This window comes from Emys orbicularis, chromosome 5 (genome assembly GCF_028017835.1).
Source record: "Emys orbicularis isolate rEmyOrb1 chromosome 5, rEmyOrb1.hap1, whole genome shotgun sequence".
In the NCBI taxonomy this organism is placed as follows: Eukaryota; Metazoa; Chordata; order Testudines; family Emydidae; genus Emys; species Emys orbicularis.
In genome coordinates, this window is record NC_088687.1 from 88,305,465 (window position 1) to 88,325,032 (window position 19,568).

The 19,568-nt window shown below is 42.2% G+C and overlaps 1 protein-coding gene across 1 annotated transcript in view; it reads left to right on the forward strand.

The window, feature by feature from the left end:
* The first annotated feature begins 4,337 nt into the window (after nucleotides 1–4,337).
* The window catches only part of MTMR7 (myotubularin related protein 7), a 59,983-nt gene continuing 44,752 nt past the window's right edge, over nucleotides 4,338–19,568 (forward strand). Inside the window, exons 1-3 of the mRNA XM_065404955.1 lie at nucleotides 4,338–4,454; nucleotides 6,516–6,678; nucleotides 15,883–16,040. Coding sequence (XP_065261027.1) covers nucleotides 15,987–16,040 — 54 coding nt within the window. The 5' untranslated portion in view covers nucleotides 4,338–4,454; nucleotides 6,516–6,678; nucleotides 15,883–15,986. The remainder of the gene's footprint in view (nucleotides 4,455–6,515; nucleotides 6,679–15,882; nucleotides 16,041–19,568) is intronic.

A 19,568-nucleotide genomic window follows, 5' to 3' on the forward strand; every position in this document is an offset into this window, starting at 1 on the left:
CGCTTTAAGCAGGGTCCTTAAAGTGCTGCCGCAGCAGCGCTTTAAAGTCAGCTGGGTATGGGCTGGTAGTGGCGGCCTCTTTTTAGCGGTATGCCGTACTGGCTCATATCAACTTACTTTAACCCCTGGATTCCACCACCTCCCTAGGTAACCCATTCCAGTGCTTCCTCCTAGTGAAATAGTTTTTCCTAATATCCAACCTAGACCTCCCCCGTTGCAACTTGAGACCATTGCTCCTTGTTCTGTCATCTACCACCACTGAGAACAGCCTAGTTCCATCCTTTATGGAACCCTCCTTTCGGTAGTTGAAGGCTCTATCAAATCCCTCCTCACTCTTCTGCAAACTAAACAAGCCCAGTTCCCTCAGCCTCTCCTTGTAAGTCATGTGCCCCAGCCCCCTGATCATTTTTGTTGCCCTCTGCTGGACTCTCTCCAATTTGTCCACATCCTTTCTGTAGGGGGGCCCCAAAACTGGATGCAATACTCCAGATGTGGCCTCACCAGTGCCAAATAGAGGGGAATAATCACTTCCCTTGGTCTGCTGGCAATGCTCATACTAATGCAGCCCAATATGATGTAAGCCTTCTTGGCAACAAGGGCACACTGCTGAGTTATATCCAGTTTCTCATCCACTGTAATCCCCAGGTCCTGTTCTGCAGAACTGCTGCTTAGCCAGTCGGTCCCCAGCCTGTAGCAGTGCATGGGATTCTTCCATCCTAAGTGCAGGACTCTGCACTTGTCCTTGTTGAACTTCATCAGATTTCTTTTGGCCCAATCCTCCAATTTGTCTAGGTCACTCTGGACCCTATCCCTACCCTCCAACATATCTACCTCTCTTCCCAGTTTAGTGTCATCTGTGACCTTGCTGAGGGTGCAATCCATCCCATCATCCAGATCATTAATAAAGATGTTGAACAAAACTGGCCCCAGGACCAATCCCTGGGGCATTTCTCTTGATACCGGCTGCCAACTAGACAGACCCATTGATCACTATCTGTTGAGCCCAACAATCTTGCCAGCTTTCTATCCACCTTATAGTCCATTCATCCAATCCATACTACTTTAACTTGCTGGCAAGAATACTGTGGGAGACCATATCAGAGGCTTTGCTAAAGTCAAGATATATCACGTCCACTGCTTTCCCCATATCCACAGAGCCAGTTATCTCATCATAGAAGGCAATCAGGTTGGTCAGGGATGACTTATGCTTGGTGAATCCATGTTGACTGTTCCTGATCACCTTCCTCTCCTCCACGTGCTTCAAAATGGATTCCTTGAGGACCTGCTCCATGATTTTTGCAGGGACTGAGGTGAGGCTGACCAGTCTGTAGTTCCCCGGGTTCTCCTTCCCTTTTTTAAAGATGGGCACTTATATTTGCCTTTTTCCAATTGTCCAGGACCTCCCCCGATCGCCACAGGGGAGGAACACCACCCATAGCCAGGAATGATCAGTTCCCATTGTCTAGCTTGAACAAAACAACTTTGGAATACTCCCTTGAGCCATCAGTTTACACAGAAACAAATCTAGTGTTCTTCCTTGAACCATTGTTGTTTCTCTACAAAACCCCCCTACCCATGCTCAAGTGTTCTGATGCCTGGATCCAAAATCTGCATCAGTTCCATTGGGACTTTATCTTCTCCTGACTAATATTATAATTTCTTGTTTGTTTGGCCCTGTAGAGGAGCAGACTCACCCCTGCGGCACCTCCTGCTGGTGACTCTGGGAATTAGCTCGATCTGGCTGTCAGAGCGCCCTCTGCAGGCCAGTGGTCCGCCTGTCCTCTGGCCCCCATGTCCCTCCCGGACCCCGGTGCCCTTGTATCTGGGGTGCTGCCCCCTGGCAGTACACCCCTCAGTACTAGGGTCTCCCCTCCCTGGGGAACCCCCACCCACTATCCCTACCTCGCCTCAGAATAAGGCCACTGCCAGTCACCAACTAACCCCCGCTCCCTGGGGCTGACTGCAGTATAGGCCACTCATCACAGGCAAGGTTGGGTTTGGACCTGCTGCCTTGGCCTACACCTGGGTTGCCCTCTGCAACCCCCAGTACCCCTTGGCCTAATACTAGGCCACAGCCTGGGGCTTTCCAGGCTGGAGCTCCCTAGCTCCTCAGCCTTTCCCCAGCCCTGCTCCACTCTGGTACTCTGTCTTAGCTCCCTGCAGCCAAGCCCTTCTCCCTCTGAACGCAGAGAGAGACTGCTGAGCTCCTGGCTCCCAGCCTCTTTCTACAGGCCAGCTGAGGCCTGATTGGGGCGTGGCCCAGCTGCGGCTGCTTCCCCAATCAGCCTTGTAGCTTTTCCTTTGCCCCAGCCCTGCTCCCTGGCTGTTTTAAGCCCCTCAGGCAGGAGCAGGGTAACCACCCCACTATAGGCCCCCTATGGTTATTACCTAGCAATAAATAACTTCCATGGTTAAGCTGGTTGCTTCTCTCTCTCCTTCCCCCTCGTGGGTGTTTTTTGGTTTCCTCATTCGCTCTGCAGCAACGCTCCTCGTACCTAAGCTCATAGGCGCTGACTCCGTGGGTGCTCCGAGGCTGGAGCACCCACCGGCAGCTCCCCGACTCACCCCCCCCACCTCCGCCTCCTCCCCTGAGCACGCCCCCGCGTCCTGCTTCTCCTCCCTCCCAATGCTTGCGCCACGAAACAGCTTTTCGGGACACGAGCACCCACCGGTGTCAAGGAAAGTTGGTGCCTGTGCCTAAGCTAAAAGATCCCTGCAGCGCCCAAAAATCCCATGGGGTTTGCTCATCAAGTGGGTTACTACCAGAACAATTGTAATATTAAAGTGGGGATAGGGATGTGCTGAACCAGGGACACATGAGGGTGACAGCTTGGAGGTGCTGCTTGACCCAGTCTGCTGAGTCCAGTGGCATATAAGGGGTCAGCTTGGGACTGCTGATTAACCCGGTCCTCTCAGACACACTCTGTTAATATGTGTGTTCCTCTGATTCTGGGGCTGGAAGAACCCAGCCCTGGGGAACCTAGGTCCTGCAGGATAGCCCCATTGGGAGGGAACTTGCAGCAGAAGTAGAGCTCCATGAGAACACAAGTGACATGAGCAGTACATTGAGAGAATTACAGACACCCCCCCAGAAGAGTAACCCTAATAAATGAGTGTACCCCAAAGTAATAGGCAAATCTGGTGAGAATCCTGATCATGAACCGATTCTATAGGTTTTAGTAGTCAGTTTTGTTAAACCCACAGAATTTCTACATTTTAGGTGGTCAAATGGACTCAGTCTCCTTTGACGTTCCTTAAAATTCTCACAGTGCCTAAGAGCGCTGTCTGCTGAAGGTCACTGATAATGTCATGCACACATAATATGTTCTTTAGCAGCTCATTCATAATCGTGGGGTTTATTATTTTATTAATACCAAAATTCCTGTCACCCACCCCCCCGCCCCCATGTATAAACAGTCATTTTGTACAGCATCAAATTAACTTGGTTTTGGAGGTGTTGGGGAACATCTTGTCATACTTTTGAATTGTGGAGTGTATTTATCTTAACATTTTCTGGTTACAAACTGGTTTAAACTGTGCTTTTCTGTGTTTAAACTAGTTTTTCCATGCTGAGGCTAGCTTCCCTCATAATTTACATGTAGTTTGGCTATGCTAATGTTGAGTTTGCTTGTTTTCAATATTATTCCCCTTGTAGTCATTCTGTACTAGTCTAAGAACAGTAGTGCTATGGTTACCTGGTGGGATTTTGGTGGGGAACAAACTGTATTCTCTGCTGCCACACCATAGCAAAGCAAAACAAGATCCTTAGGGTCAAATTCACATCCCTAATTTCAGCTGCCCCAAATTCCAGATTAAAGTCACTCATCCTGTCAATTGAACAGGGTTGCATGTGTATTACTGAAAACAGGAAGTGGAATGCACATATGGCTTCCACTGAGGTCAATGGGAGCTGCATGCATTGATGACAGAATATGAGTCCAGATGTACTTTTTGCTTTATTTTTAAAGAAAATAAATACAATGGTATAAAAAGATCATTTCCTTGAATGAAATCGGTAGGCAGGACCTGAGTACAAGGTATAATGTAATATTTGTATATTTCACTCATGCAGTCATTTATTTTCTTCAAAATATTTTCAGTCTTATAAACAATTAAAATGAATTCTATAAATGGAACAACCTCTATAATTCAGTTAGTGTTCTTCTTTGTTTACATGGTAAAATGTGGTATATGTCTTAGCATATAAAACTATTTTTGATTCACTTTGTTGTCATGGGTACAAATATAGGTAATGGGATTGCTCTACAGTAAAATCAGACTTTCATGTCTTAATTTAACTTTCTTTCTTTATATGTCATCTCTTTGTTTAGGTGGAAAATGTCCGCTTAATTGATCGTATATCTTCCAGGAAAGCTGCACTGGGGACTCTGTATTTAACAGCTACTCATGTTATTTTTGTGGGAAATGTGTCTGAAACTCGTAAAGAAACTTGGGTATGATTATGTATTAGACCTAATTTTTTTACATAAGCTTCTTGTAGTGGTGATCTTATCTTATTTTAAAATAAAAATAGTTTACATAGTAAAATATTATGTAAACCTATGGCATTGTACCTATTAATATTTGTAAAATAATTAGCTTAAAGTTAAGTATCAGAGGGGTAGCTGTGTTAGTCTGGATCTGTAAAAAGCACAGAGAGCCCTGTGGCACCTTTAAGACTAACAGATGTATTGGAGCATAAGCTTTCGTGGGTGAATGCATCCGACGAAGTGGGCATTCACCCACGAAAGCTTATGCTCCAATACATCTGTTAGTCTTAAAGGTGCCACAGGGCTCTCTGTAGCTTAAAGTTGATAACTGAGACAATATATATTCCTTTAGTCATTCAGAATCTGAATTTTAGATTGAAAACTTAATTACCTAGATAAATTTAAGAGAATTGGGATTAGAAACACAGGAATAGAAATGTAAGGACCTTCATAAAAATATTAAGTGTTCTACAGCAGTGGTTTTCAAACTTTTTTTACACATACTACTTGAAAATTGCTGAGGGTCTCAGCGACCACTTAATGATCTTTCCAAATGTTTTGTACTGTTAGCTAACTACTGAAAGCACTTTGGATAAAAATGCTATATAAAAAAACCCCTTAATAATTAACGTTTTTTGTTCTACAAATAAAAGCACACAACTCATATTTTAATATCAGTAGTCTTACCTTTCTAATGCGATGGATGTGCCCTCTCTCCCCCGCTGCAGCAGCTGGGGCTGGGAAGAAGGGGGGGGGGGGGTATCTCCCTCTTCCTCTCCACCACAGCAGCCACAGAGTTGAGGCTGGGAAGGAGGGCCATCTCTCTCCCCGGAAGCTGCAGTCCTGGAGCTGGGGAAAGTCACCTCTTTCTCTGGTTGCTGCAGCCCTGCACATCCCAAATTCCCCCCACCCCCTCTTCTCACCCCACTGCCCCTCCCACCTACCCCCATTCCCCACAAGGCTACCACCTCACCTTACATATGCATCTTCTCCAGGGTCCAGGCACCTAATTAATGGAGCCATGCCCACACAGCTCCACTAATTAGGTGGGTGGCCCTTCATTCTCTCATGTGCGGTCGCCTAGGTGTGCACCTTAGAGGGAACGGTCCGCAGAACACCTGAATGGAGCACACGGACCACTGGTGGTCCGCAGACCACAGTTTGAGAACCTCTGTTCTACAGTAATTACAATGGGAACACTGTTTCAAACTAGAATTACTGGTATCCTTTGGGGAAGAATAGAGCAGAAATCCTGAGATACTCTGAATTTGTATTCTTGCATGAAGGTAAAGATGCTGCTATCAATATCTGTCTGAGCAGTATCAGTTATTTCTCTCTCTCTCACTCTCTCCCCCTCCCCCCCACAGAGGTAATTTAGTATCTATCTACCTGTTTTATCTCTCACCCAATTTGTCTGTCTATTTTATCAAATCTATCTAATGTATCTATATCTATCTAGGTACTGATATGCCTCCCTCACTATACTATCTGAGTGTCTAGCTATAGTTTAGTTACTAACTCTATTGCCCATTTGACATTAACCATAAATTCTGTCCTTCTTCCCTCGAATCCTCACCTTCACTGTTCAGTATCATTAAATAAGATCTAATATTTGAGCTTTTGCCAATGGAGAGGGGCAAAGTTTTGGCCTAGATTCTTTTTTTTAATTTGTATCACTGGTGCTGTTAACTTCTCATTAAAGCTGGATCAAAAGAGGTGTCTCTTTTATAACCACTAACTTACATTTTAAGAAAGCAATTAGATATCATGAATTAGTTAGTGTTTGTAACACCCTTTGAATACCTGAAGCATTAGAGAACTCTTTCTTCTGGGTTATGATAGGAGCCATGTCAGTCTCTTATCATTTGTGCCTGGAAGTGGAGAAAAGAGGAAAGAGCTATGAGGAGGGTTGTGAGGACTCTCTGAAATGTCACTGCTACTGTTTAGGCCATGGGAAATCAGTGTAGTGTTTCTCCTTACCACAGATGTCATTTTGCTTGGCATAACCAGTTTTTGTCTTTTCAGATTCTTCACAGCCAAATTTCCTCCATCGAGAAACAGGCCACAACTGTTACTGGCTGCCCTTTGCTGATTCGCTGCAAGAACTTCCAGATCATCCAGCTTATCATTCCTCAGGAAAGAGATTGCCATGATGTTTACATATCTTTAATACGTCTGGCACGGCCAGGTATGCAAGGGGAGCGCAGCACTAGATGTTAATGCTTGTAAGCAATTAGCCTGATTGAATGCCCTTTGACAGGAGCTGAGGTTGTTAATGGACTATTGCCTGCTGGTGAGATGATGTCAGCATCTTTTTCAAACATCAGGGCAAGGGCAGTTTTGTTTGTAATCTGCCTGGAGAGTCTCCCCTCACTCCACCAGCAACACTCATACAAGAGCCAGCCATCATGTGGCAGTAAGTGCTAGTGAGCACACATAGTGGGACAGCTAATGCAGTCAGTAGAACAAACAAAGCCTAGGGACGTGTCTAGGTAGAGGTCACTAGCATGCACTGGCTGGCAGGGTGGATTTGATTTAAATCATGATTTAAATCACTAGTCAGGAAGACTTCATTTAATCATAGATTTCTACATAAAAGTGCATTCTTGTTGTTATAACAATACATATTCTTCACAACTCAGAGATAGATGTAGGTTTCATTTTTAGAAGGTTCACACTATCATTTTTAAAGTGATTTAGTTTGAAAACTTTTCAGATTAGTTTTACAGCTATATCAGAAAATGAATGATTGTTTGGTTATTTCATTTACCAAAGGTAATTGAAGCAGATATTTATGAAGTCATTGGGAGGTGAACTATCTCCAATTCAACAGGTTAATCATTAATATTTGGAGGATTTTCTTGCCATGCTGTATTAGGAGGAGAACTTCACCAGACAGACATTTAAATTGTTTTATTTAACTAAAACAACAACGTTATGTATTCTGGATTTTTTTCTTCAACAGCAAACATAATATTTTAACAAAACAAGCATATGAATTTTTGAATTTAGTTAAACATTCAAGTTTTTTAAAATCAGGTTTGTTTTTGTTAAAATTGTTAACTAAAATAGTTAAATGAAATATTAAAAAAACCAAACAAATTAAATCAACTATCAGCCAGGTCAACATGAGAAACTTAAAATATTGGCTTCTGCAGCTAACTCAGTTGTCTTTACCTTCTTTTTCCTGTTTGTTCATAATCTGGAAAAGAAAAACACTTTCCTGCTTTTTCAGGTCCCAGACGATTTCTCAATTTGGAATGAACTAGTCCAAAGGAAGAAAATATTCTTTCTACACCAGCAGAAGAAGCTACTACTGTTAAAAGTGAGATTATCACTTCAACAGTCTCTGAATCCAAGTGCTTAAGTGATTTCCACCAGTTCACTGGTGTGACTTTCTTTAAAACATCAGCAAACATATATTTCTTGAATGGTTCACCCTTATCTCTGAAGTTTATTATAGTTGTCATTATGGAGGGATGATTGCTGGCCGTCCATGTCATAGCCAACTCTTCCTCTTCAGCAGTTAAGGTTTGACCCTGGTACCAAGTATTGAGAATATTTGCAAGAAAATGAGCTGGAGATAGTGCTTGTCCCATTTTTTTTAATGCTTGTAATTTAACTCTGTTATTGCATATTTTGCTTTTTAAGATCTCACTCAATTCCTTCCAAATTTCAACAGCGTCAGGAGTAAAACAGCTATTTCCCTGCATTTTGTTCAAGGCTACAGAAATAGGCTTCTGGGTACTCAGCATGTGGTAAACATTTCTCTGAAGCCCAATACTGAGAACTTTAGCTGTGACAGCGCCATCTATTTTTTCACGATTTTGTTCACAAACTGTCATCAGATTAGGCCAGTTCTTGCTATAGTGCTCAAAACAGTCCACTACTTTGAGTTCCATCGCACGTCTTGTGGGAGAATTAGCTTGGTTCCTCCCACTTTTTTTTCAGAGCAGCTGCTGCGAAGTGGTTCTTACGGAAACATTTGCAATTTCAACAACATTAGCCTTTATTTCTGGAACACTGAAGTCTTTGGCTAGGAGGTGCATCAAATGAGCACTGCAACCGTATGTTAATAGCTTGGGACTCTCTTCTAAGTAATTTCTTCTCATCTTGGATACATTTTCAGCATTGTCTGTGACCAAGCTGCGTACTAGACATTAGAATTTTTTTCAGTTTGTTATAGCTTTTACTGTAAGTATTCTGCTGTGTGTGCATTTCCTGATGTATCATTTGTTTCTGTAAGGAAGACATTTTCTTATGTTGTCACACAAGCACATACAACAGAATCATTGTGGACATTGCTCCACCCATCAAGACTCAGGTTAACAATTTTACCCTCTACACCTTTTGCACACTGCTCAATTTCTTTTTCACACACTTTATCCAGCAATTTGCCTGCGACATCTGCTCTGTTGGGTGGACTGTATCCTGGTCTTAATGACTGAACTATGTTAATGAAGTGTGGGTTCTCAATCATACGAAAAGGAGAGTTTGTTGCATAAACAAACCGGGCAATCTTTTCATCAATTACCTCTTTTTGTAATCTGCTGGTTCTCATCACAAACTTATATATGGTTGTTTCTGGGTGATGGAGATTTTTTTCTTTTTGCTACAGGTGATATACTGTGGCTATGTGACATACATGATGTGACTAAAACATTATCATTGGCAGATAACTCTGAAACTAGAAAATGATGGTGATCTTGAAGGTGGGATCTTCAGAATCCTGTCTGTTGAGGAGGGATTCGCCTAAACAAAATAAGTCAATGCAGTTATTTAATTATTACCACCATACTGCTCATTTAGTATTACTCATTGCATTCACTGACAGTACTACTTTAAAGGTGAAATTGTAAAAGGAAGATCTGCCTATTTCAGCTATTTATTTTTTTATCACAACTGCATCTAAAATGATAGTACCATAGAGTAACAACTATATTTTTTGCTCAAACATGAGAATTCAAGTATAGTCCAGAAGGAAGACAGGCAGTCCTTAAGAAAGAAGTATGAAATAAAGAAGTTTATCAACCTGAAGATCCTGCATGTTCAGACATGTTCCTTTCATCATCTTCAACGCAGCTTCCTCCTGAGAAGGAACACTTCTCATGACGTTGTTTCATTCGGGCGACCAGGCCTTGCATTTCTTTGTTGTGCTGTTTGCATTTTGCACGCATGCCTATCTTACCCACAGGTAGAGGCACTTCATTAAAATATTCCCAAACTGGGTCTCTTTTACAGCCTGCTGCCATTATAGGTTTTCTCTTCTAGTGAGAGAATGGTATGGTAGATCTCAAATCAATGAAGGCTATACTCAGAAAGACCTCAAGACTTCTGGAATATGCTGCTCAAACAGTTTCACTTCTGTTTCTACTGCCTGTCCCTCCCTTCTCACATTTATCTCCAGACTTTCTCTCCTTGTCCAGATCTATTCCACCCCCACAATCTTCTGTTCATTGAACTTTTTGAAACCTCGCACTTTTAGAGAGAGGTAAGGGATTGACTCTGTGTACACAAATTTGCAGAGGGACAATAGGGTTGAGGTCTGTTATTTCTCACCTCTCTATATATTTATTTAACAGCAAAAATGTTTTTAAATAAACAAGCATGTATCTCTGGATACACAAATCCACAGTTTGCAAACTGCAAAACTAAGCATCTCTGATGGTATCTTCTAGACTGAGCCTCATTGAGTAAATAGAAAGATTAACCTAAATCTATAAAGAAGCCCCTGGAACCACATAAGCTTGGGTCCCTAATCCATGAACTATTGGAACTCATTTACAAAACTTTTCTTAAACATTACATTAATATATAGTCTCATATTATAGAATTAGAATTTATAATTCCTATTCCATGATGAGACATTATAGCTCAAAGATATCTTAATTAAAACTATCTTTAGATACGGTTTTTTCCCTCAAAATGCATTTTATCCCCAAAATCAGATTTTTGATTTTTTTTTTTAAATCATTGATTCTTATCCACCCTGCTGGCTGGGGAGCATGGGGCTGATGGCAGGCTACCGCTTATGGAAAGCCCCAAATAACTTAACAGAGTTATAACCTTTCCACACGGTTTTGAAATGTGGCTGAACCTCACTGAAGCCAACCACAAAAAGCTTGAACACCCATGATCATGCTGTGAACAAGTGTACAGTTTCCTGTGAATATTATCCCATTCTGTGCCTCAGATGCCTTTATCTAGCTTAAATGGCAAAGCCTGGAAGAGATTTTCTGCCTTTTCCCCCCAGTTCATTCTGCCAGTGGTACTAGTCTAAATTGTTTCTTGCTGTGTGCAGATTTGCAAATGACAGCAAGGGGGAAATGAACCTTTCCCTGCTTCACACCTGCTCAGGATCCAACCACAATGTAGCTGAGGAGTGCAGAAAAAAAACTGACCTTTTGTGTGTAATATTACTGTTCTCATATCATAGCTGCAATATACGAAACAGCCTCTTTTTTTCTGTATTTAAATTTCTGGGAAAATGTTAAAGGAAGGAAAAATGAAATTCAATAGCCTTGTCTGTACTTGCAATTTTACTTCTATTACATCTAGGGTAAATACGAGGGTGCAATGATCCTGTTGTCTTATTCTTTCAAGATAAGTTTTATACTTAAACAATTAGTTTAACAGAATGAACTTAACTGAACTAGACATATTAGGAATAAATATTTACATCATGATAGCACCCATAAGCTCCAATTGTGTCCAGCGCTGTACAAACACAGAAAAAAAGAGAATCTGCCTTGAGGGGGATAGAAAATAATAGCTGTGTGTGCTTTGCAGTTTTAGGAGATATATTTCATCCAAATATACCATGTAGATTGTGTTATGGGGAAATAGGGCAATGAGCACAATGGGATATAATTAAAATAATGGTAAGTGCTGGCTGTACACAAAAAATTGCTAAAAAGTGAAGAGTTTGTGTTAAGCTAAGTATCTCCTAAGGAAGTTTGAGAAAGATTTGGCTGTACAGCATCAGTGGTGTGACATTACTTTGTGAATAACACCTGCTTTAAGGATGTTTAATAAAGAGTTAAACTTGGGGGTCTTATTGAATGTGCTTTGAATGTATAACCTGCTCAGCGAACAGCTGTTGCTAAAAGGCGACACTATATCTTGCAGATATGTCAGATTTTGTTATGTTTTTTTCTTTCTACACTGAACACAGATTGCCAGGTATCAAAGAAAAGCTGCAGAGCAGGTGTTGTATAAAGAATATGCAGGTTGGCAGCTAGGTGATTTAGTCTACCAATGAATCTGTGTTTTGATCCACCTGTATCTGGATTTTGAACATGTTCAAATCTAGGACCTACTGTCAGTTTCAAAATAATGAATTCAACTGTGCAACCGAAGGTAATTTTGACCCTTTACCCTTAAAAGTGAGAATCCAAGTATTGTAGCAGAGTCCAGCATCTCCTCCTGTGTTTGTGCTGTTAACTTAAGAATTAATTGGAAAGGATGCTGAATGCAGGCTGTTTTGATGCAAACAACCCAGTCTGAAGCATAAGGTCCAACTCTGTCTTTTAATGTTATTTTGAACTCTGTGTAAAGGAGACATTGCTATAGTTTGCACAAAACTGACAACATCAACGTTAATTTTCATCTTGCTACAAGACAGCTTGTTAGAGCTGGTTTTCTCTGATGTGTTAGAAAAAATAGCATAGCAAGCCACAGCAGCAGTTTAAGTTGGTAAAGTGCTTACTATAACTGGAATACCAGTGAAGGGAATATGTACACTGGGGTGCATGTATTTGAGTATGCTAGGTGATGTAGGGTGAAAGTAATTGGAGTGTGTTATGGAAACAATTAATCAATTTAAGCTCTTGGTTACGGTGATGTAAATCTGGGTTAACTCCACTGTCTTCAGGATCTCATCATGTTTTCATACAAGACTGGAAAAATGAGATCCTGTAATGCTCCTTCCCTCGAAGGGACAGAAGGTGTATATTAATGCCCGTGGAGAGGTGGCTTTTGACCCTGGCATTGCAGTACTAAGGAATGCCCCAGTGAAGAACAAATGTGGCCAGGAATGCTTTTGAGAAGATGCCTGTTGGGCAGATCCATTGGTAGCATAGCAGAAGCAAGCTGAGCAGGACACATATGCGAATGAGGACAAACAAAAGAATGGATTTAAGTGGCAGGCCACAACTCTATTAGTGTCCCTCCCCAGTATTAAGTTTATCTACCCCATCTCCCTCATTTAAGTGAGTCTAGTGTGGGATTTATAGGCCTTCTATCATATATCCATAACTCAGGGCAGACATTCCTCAGCCTTCACCTTGGATTTAGCTCATTCTGCTGAAACCTCTCTCCCGTGAAGGAGAAAGTACCAAAGAGGGACCTCTGTCTGAAAAGGCTTAAGGTCTCTTTCGCCTTCTCCCACAGACCTAAGGTCTACAGTCAAATCCCAGGTCTTTTATTTCTGGGCAAAGGCCCTTTTGACCTTTTATTTGCACTGGGCACTGTCTGTAAGTTGTGTTGAATAAAATATTCTTACAAATTACTGAGATGAGACTTCTAAATCCTATTCCTATTGAACCTAACTGTCCTTCCATGATGCTGTCATGAAGCCAAAAAAAACCTACCAGGCTTCTGCCAATTTTTTCCTAATGGGGAAAAATATTTCCTGACCTTTAAAACAGGGAATTGGTCAGACCCACAGTATCCTAAAAACACAGTCCTTACATTATAACTACAGAAGGGGAGGTTGGGATCAACTAAAATGGAACAAGAGGCATGAAAAATCCTGGGCAAGGATTTAAATTAATGGGGAGAGGACAGGGAGTCAATTGGCTCCTATCTCCCTCTGGCTGGCCAATGGGTGGCAGTGCCTATGGGGATTAGAGGCCTACCCTTGCAAGGACTGCCCCTTCCCTTTCCTTCTGAGGCTATCCCGTGCTCTGCGGATCCAGTCACATTTTCCACCAGTTGAACCAGGTGGGTGGCATTGCTGCAGAGCAGCATCATGTTTTGCCTCTAGCAGTAAAGCATCTGCCATTGACACTGTGGGGGGGATGGGAATCTTACTCACCTGAAGTTAATAGGATTGATTGTAAAGTGAGCGGGATTTGGCCTACCAATACTGGTGGTTGCAACTTTTCTATCCCCTGTTTCTGTCTGCCAGAGTGCTGCACCCTCTTGAAGGGTAATATAATTGCTGTACAGTTGTGGACTGCTTGTCCTCCCGAGGAGGAACTTTGGCTGAGTCAGGTTCTATTTTCCCTCCCCCACTTGCCTTTTTTCCTGAATTATACCATACCTGAAACTGTAAGATCCCATCTTCTGTTGTGATATTGTGTAATGCATTGTAACAGTTTGTGACATAAGGTGGCCTAACCAGGGCTGGCTCCAGGGTTCTTGCCGCCCCAAGCGGCGGGGGGAAAAAAAAAAAAAAGCCGCGATCGGCGGCAGCTCAGCCACGCCGCTTTCTTCTTTGGCGGCAATTCGGCGGCAGGTCCTTCCCTCTGAGAGGGACCGAGGGACCCGCCGCCAAATTGCCGCCAAAGAGCCGGACGTGCCGCCCCTTCCCCTTGGCCGCCCCAAGCACCTGCTTGCTAAGCTGGTGCCTGGAGCCAGCCCTGGGCCTAACCAAACTAAAGGGTCCAATTCTACTTTCAGTTGTACCTGTCAACTTCCAATGGAGCATGCACAGGTACAACTGAAAGCAGAATTTGGCCCTTTAGCTTAGGCTACTTTGTGTTACAGTAACATTTGAAGTTGTACAACAGCAGAATTTGGCTCAATGACTATAATACTGTGTTTGTATCAGGCCCTAAATATTATAGAGGGTATATGTTAACAAAGCTTTAAGGCACAATCGATGCATTTGTAAAACCTTTATGTACCATCATATGATATTAAAACCTGAGATGATAGGCAGGCTAGATTTACATACAACCAAGACATGTATATTATAATTTGATATAGTTGTGAAAGTTTCCACTTAGTTTTGTGAGCAGCTACAATGGAAAGGAAATATCTGAAGTGTAGTTTTATTCAGCTAATTTAATGCATACTTTGGCAACTGGGTGCAAAATAAATGTCAGGATTTCAGCCAAATTTTTTATTTGAAGTTACTTTTTTCAGGTTAAACTTAACAATTATACACAGTTGTACATAAGCAAATGAGACATAAGCAAATGAGGCTTTGCCATAACAAAAAACACAGAATGAAGTTTGATCTATCACACTGCGTTTCAGTGATCTTTCTTCTCCCTTTCTTTAAATAATGACTTTGCTGATCTTGAGCTCAGTGCCTGGGTCATAAAGATTTAACAAGGGAACTTTTCTTCCTTTCTGTCCTCATATTTGTTAATAATTGTTCTAAAGAGGGAACTGAGTTCCCCAAGGAACTGTGATAACATTACAAACCACACAAGCTTTTTAATTAATGGAAACCATCATGTCATTAGACGACAGAGATGTGTTTAGCTTTGTTTTTTCCCCGAGATTCCATATGCTATATATTTAATGGGAACTTAAAACTAGTCCTTATTTCTCTGTTAAATCTAAAAAAATATCACCTATAATGGAAGTACAGTAGATGCTTTCTGCAGAAGAGGATGGAAGTTAAAATGAAAACCATTTTTATTAAAGCCATACATAAAAAGTTCCTGTTCTCTATTTTTGAGAACAGGAAAGTTCCTGTTCTCTATTCTGCTTATCAAGGACATAAAATAGAAGTAACCAAGGGTTGTATTTAAACCTGTTTGATTTCAAGACAGTTACAGTCTGAAACAGATTTATCAAATGGTGACGTTTTGACAACAGATGTGACTCAGTTTACCAGAATTCAGTGTACTTTATTTTGTTTATATACTAAAATCTTTGATCCAAAAGCTATAAGGACCATACAGTGAGAGGATGAAACATGCACTTGTGATGTGTTAGAGCAGGGGTGGCCAACCTGTGGCTCCGGAGCCACGTGCAGCTCTTCAGAAGTTAATATGTGGCTCCTTGTATAGGCTCCGACTCCGGGGCTGGAGCTACAGGAGCCAATTTTCCAATGTGCTGGGGGTGCTCACTGCTCAACCCCAGGCTCTGCCACAGGCTCTGCCCCCACTCCACCCCTTCCCACCTCCTCCCCTGAGTCTGCCATGCCCTCGCTCCTCCTCCTATATTTTAAGTAGGATCAATAATACAGGCCTGTACAAGTAGGGGGGAAAAAAGGCCACAAACAGCAGAATAGCCTACTACTTTCAAAGTAAGCTTCTATGTGATTAGATGCTGGTATGTGGGCTTTTGCATAACAAAACATACGATTCTGAATGGGAATAACAGAGAATAACATCCCATACAGAGAATAACATACCAGCTTTGCTTTTGGAGACTTTGATCTCAGCTCAGATTTATTGTCCTGTCTTATTGCCTCTTTTTTCTCTTTCAGTGAAATATGAAGAGCTCTACTGCTTCTCATTCAACCCAAAGTTAGATAAAGAAGAGCGAGAACAAGGATGGAAGCTTGTGAGCCTCAATGAAGAATATAATCGGATGGGTGTTCCAAATAACTATTGGCAGATCAGTGATGTAAACAGAGACTACCAAGTGTGTAATTATAATTTGTATTACAGTAGATCTTAGAGGCCCCAACCAAGGCAGGGGCCTCGTGGTGTTAAGTGCTGTACATAGCATCCTAAGAGACAGTCCCTGTCCCAAAGAGGTTAGACAGAGTGGGAGAAAGGACTCATTATCTCTGTTTTACCCATGTGGAATGGAAGTACAGTAACTCCTCACTTAAAGTCGTCCTGGTTAACGTTTCGTTGTTACGTTGCTGATCAATTAGGGAACATGCTCGTTTAAAATTGTGCAATGCTCCCTTTTAACGTCGTTTGGCAGCCGCCTGCTTTGTCCACTGCTTGCAGGTGGGGGCTTGGAACCAGGGTGGACCGGCAGCCCCCCTATCAGCTCCCCGCTCCCTTAAGTTCCCTGTGCAGCAGCTGCCCAGCAGGCTAGCAATTGTAGCTGTCCCTCCCCCCACTGCCATGTGCTGCTCCTGTCCTCTGCCTTGGAGCTGCTCCCCGAGACTCCTGCTTGCTATGCGGGGCAGGGGGAGGGGAAGGGAGGAAGAGGGGGGCTAATGTCAGGGTGTCCCCCACCCCCCTGCTCCTGCACCCCACTTACCCCATCTTCCATAGAGCAGGGGGGACACACAACAGGGCTCAGGACAGAGGGAGCTTGCTGGCAGCAGCAGCTGCGGTCTCAGCAAGCTGATCTAATTAACAAGGCAGTGTACTTAAAGGGGAAATGCGCATCTCTCTCTCTCACACACACAGCGTGTGTCTCTGTCTCCGATGCGCTCTCCCCTCCCTCCGTTCCTGCTGCCTTGTAGAGTGTGAGAGTTAACCCTTGAGGGCTCAGCCAATTGCTAGTTCATCATTTAGCAGTAAGGCATTCCCTGGGAAATATCCCACCCTCTGACTCCTCCACCTCAACCAAGCTTCACAGTCATCATCATTGTGTACCAGTATTAAATTGTTTGTTTAAAACTTATACTGTGTGTATGTATATATACAATATAGTCTTTTGTCTGGTGAAAAAAAATTCCCTGGAACCTAACCCCCTCATTTACATTAATTCTTATGGGGAAATTGGATTTGCTTAACATCGTTTCGCTTAAAGTTGCATTTTTCAGGAACATAACTACAACGTTAAGTGAGGAGTTACTGTACAAGGAGATAAAGTGACTTGTCAAAATAACTTTAAGTACATGCATAGTTAAGCATATGAATGCTTTGCTGAATTGGGGGCAGTGAGTATTTAAAAAAAAATTTTTTTCTACCTAATAGTTACACAAGCCATTAGTTTGAAAGAATGAATTTAACACTTTCTTACCTTGTTCATGAAATTACGTGCAGTGCTGCTGAGGATTGTTTGTGATGGAATATTATCACAATGGTCTGAGAAGTCACAAATCTTAATTCCACTCCTTTCTACCTAGCTAGCTGATGTTCCTATCCTGGCCTACATTTGTTTGAGTCAGACTTTAAAAATGTGATGAAGTAACATTAATGGAAAGAGATAACAGCCTAAACCAGTTCTGAAGTCAGCCTGTCCGTACATATCAGCTCACTCCCATTGTGCCTTGCCACTGGAGCGCACACATGCTATACAAGATCACTTGGGGTTTTGAGACCTCCTCAGAGGGGACTGTATGTTCTGCCAGAAGTTAATTGTTTTCTTTTGTTTCTAATATAAAAAGTTTGCATTTATTATAGAATTGTGGAAATAGTATGATAGAAGACTTAATTTAGGGCAGGGGCTCTCAACCTGGGGATTACAACCACCCCTGGGGATGGGGATGGTGTTGCAAACAGGTATCAGGGGTTGTGTCCACCCTTCATTTCCTAAATGATAAGGGAGAAGGAGAGAGAAACAGGTGGGACCTGGTAAGGAAGAGGTTGAAAACTTCTGGTTTAGGGCAAATGTAGGGGTTAATGTGACACAGCCTTAAATGTAAGGGATCAGAATGAGCCACAGAAGGAAGGATGAATCATGAAATGTTATAGGAAAAACAAGGGAAATTAGACACCAAAAGCACTGAAAACGTTTTATCTAGATGGATCGTAGAAGGGAAGAAAAGGGTAATAAAGGCAGGATAAGGGAGAAAAAGGAGGAAAGACTACACAGAAGGAAGAGACAAAGTAGTTATTTTTATTATTTAATATAAAGTAATATACATTATAAATAAATGTTTTTCATATGTACATACATAAAAATCAGTCACATTTTTTCATGTCCCTGAAACAGGCCTAAATCTGATCTCACTTAATCAAAAATAACTCCATTGGAGCCAGTCTTCATTGGTGCAAAACCAATTTCTCATGTGACAATGGCAAAGAATTACAAGAATTCAGTGCTCTCTTCCAACACTGAAAAGGGAACTCTATTAAAATAGCATCCAAAAGAAATACCTTAAAAGAACATTAAGGTTGCAAAGTCAAGCCTCACACGTTAGGAAATGCCAGAATTAAGGTAGCATGCGTAACCTCAGGTCAGCCTCCCTTATGTGTCTAATTACATGATCATATTTTTTCCATAGGCCAATGCTCAAACCACTGAGCTATTGTCAGGGAATGAGTAGTTATTAAATATTTCTTTTTCTCCTCAGTCAGCTTGTGCCCCCAGATCTTAACCACACAATATCCAAACCCAGCACTGAATATACAGTTATTAATATCCTCTTGGGTGTTTCTGTGGTGCTCATCATACTATCAGAATGCTTCACAACTATTAATTAATCTTAGCACCCCTGTGAGAGTAGTTGGTATTTTTATCCCCATTTTACAGCTGGAGAACTGAAGCACAGAGAGATTTAGACCCAAAGTTGTCAATTGCAGATTGACAGTACACAATCCTGATACATTCCCAGAACCCCTGTTCATCCTGTGTACTGAAATAGGCACACAAAGTTATTGGATACATGAATATATAGCACTCCACCTTTTTCTGTTTCAGTTTTACCATCTGTAAAATTGGGATAATGATAATAATAATTTCCTATCTCCTAGAGGTCCTGTGACAGTCTGTCACATGGTGAACACACCATCATCGCACCGCCTCATGCCAGAACATGGCATTGCAGGCCTTCTTTTGTTCTTGTACTGCCTTTTCGACTGTTCTGGTTCTGCAGTAGTCTGCAGCTTCCATGGCCGGGCCCTCCTGCCTGGTCATCTTTCAGTTCAGTCTCCTTCTGGGGTAACAGAAAAGTCCACACAGAAAACCCAGAATCTTTATGCCAGGCCCACGGCCCCCAGCCCCAGCTATTATTCAGCTGTCTTTGCCTCTTTCAGTCCCAAGACTTGTACCTTCCCTATTGCTGGGGAAGGAGAACCGAGGCCCACCTCCTCCTCTTGGTTCCAGCCCAGGAACCCTGTGTTAGGCAGCTAAGGGCCACTCCTGCCAATCTTTTGCCACTTCCCTGAACTGCTCCTCTTTCCCCCCATATTTGTCCACCTCTCTCTCTGGCCTACAGCCTCCATTACTTCCACCGTGGAGTTTTGTCTCTTTGTGTCTTTTTCCCAGCCTGCTGCTGACAAGCTTCCTTAAGGCCCTACCCAGTTTCTTTGGCAGCAG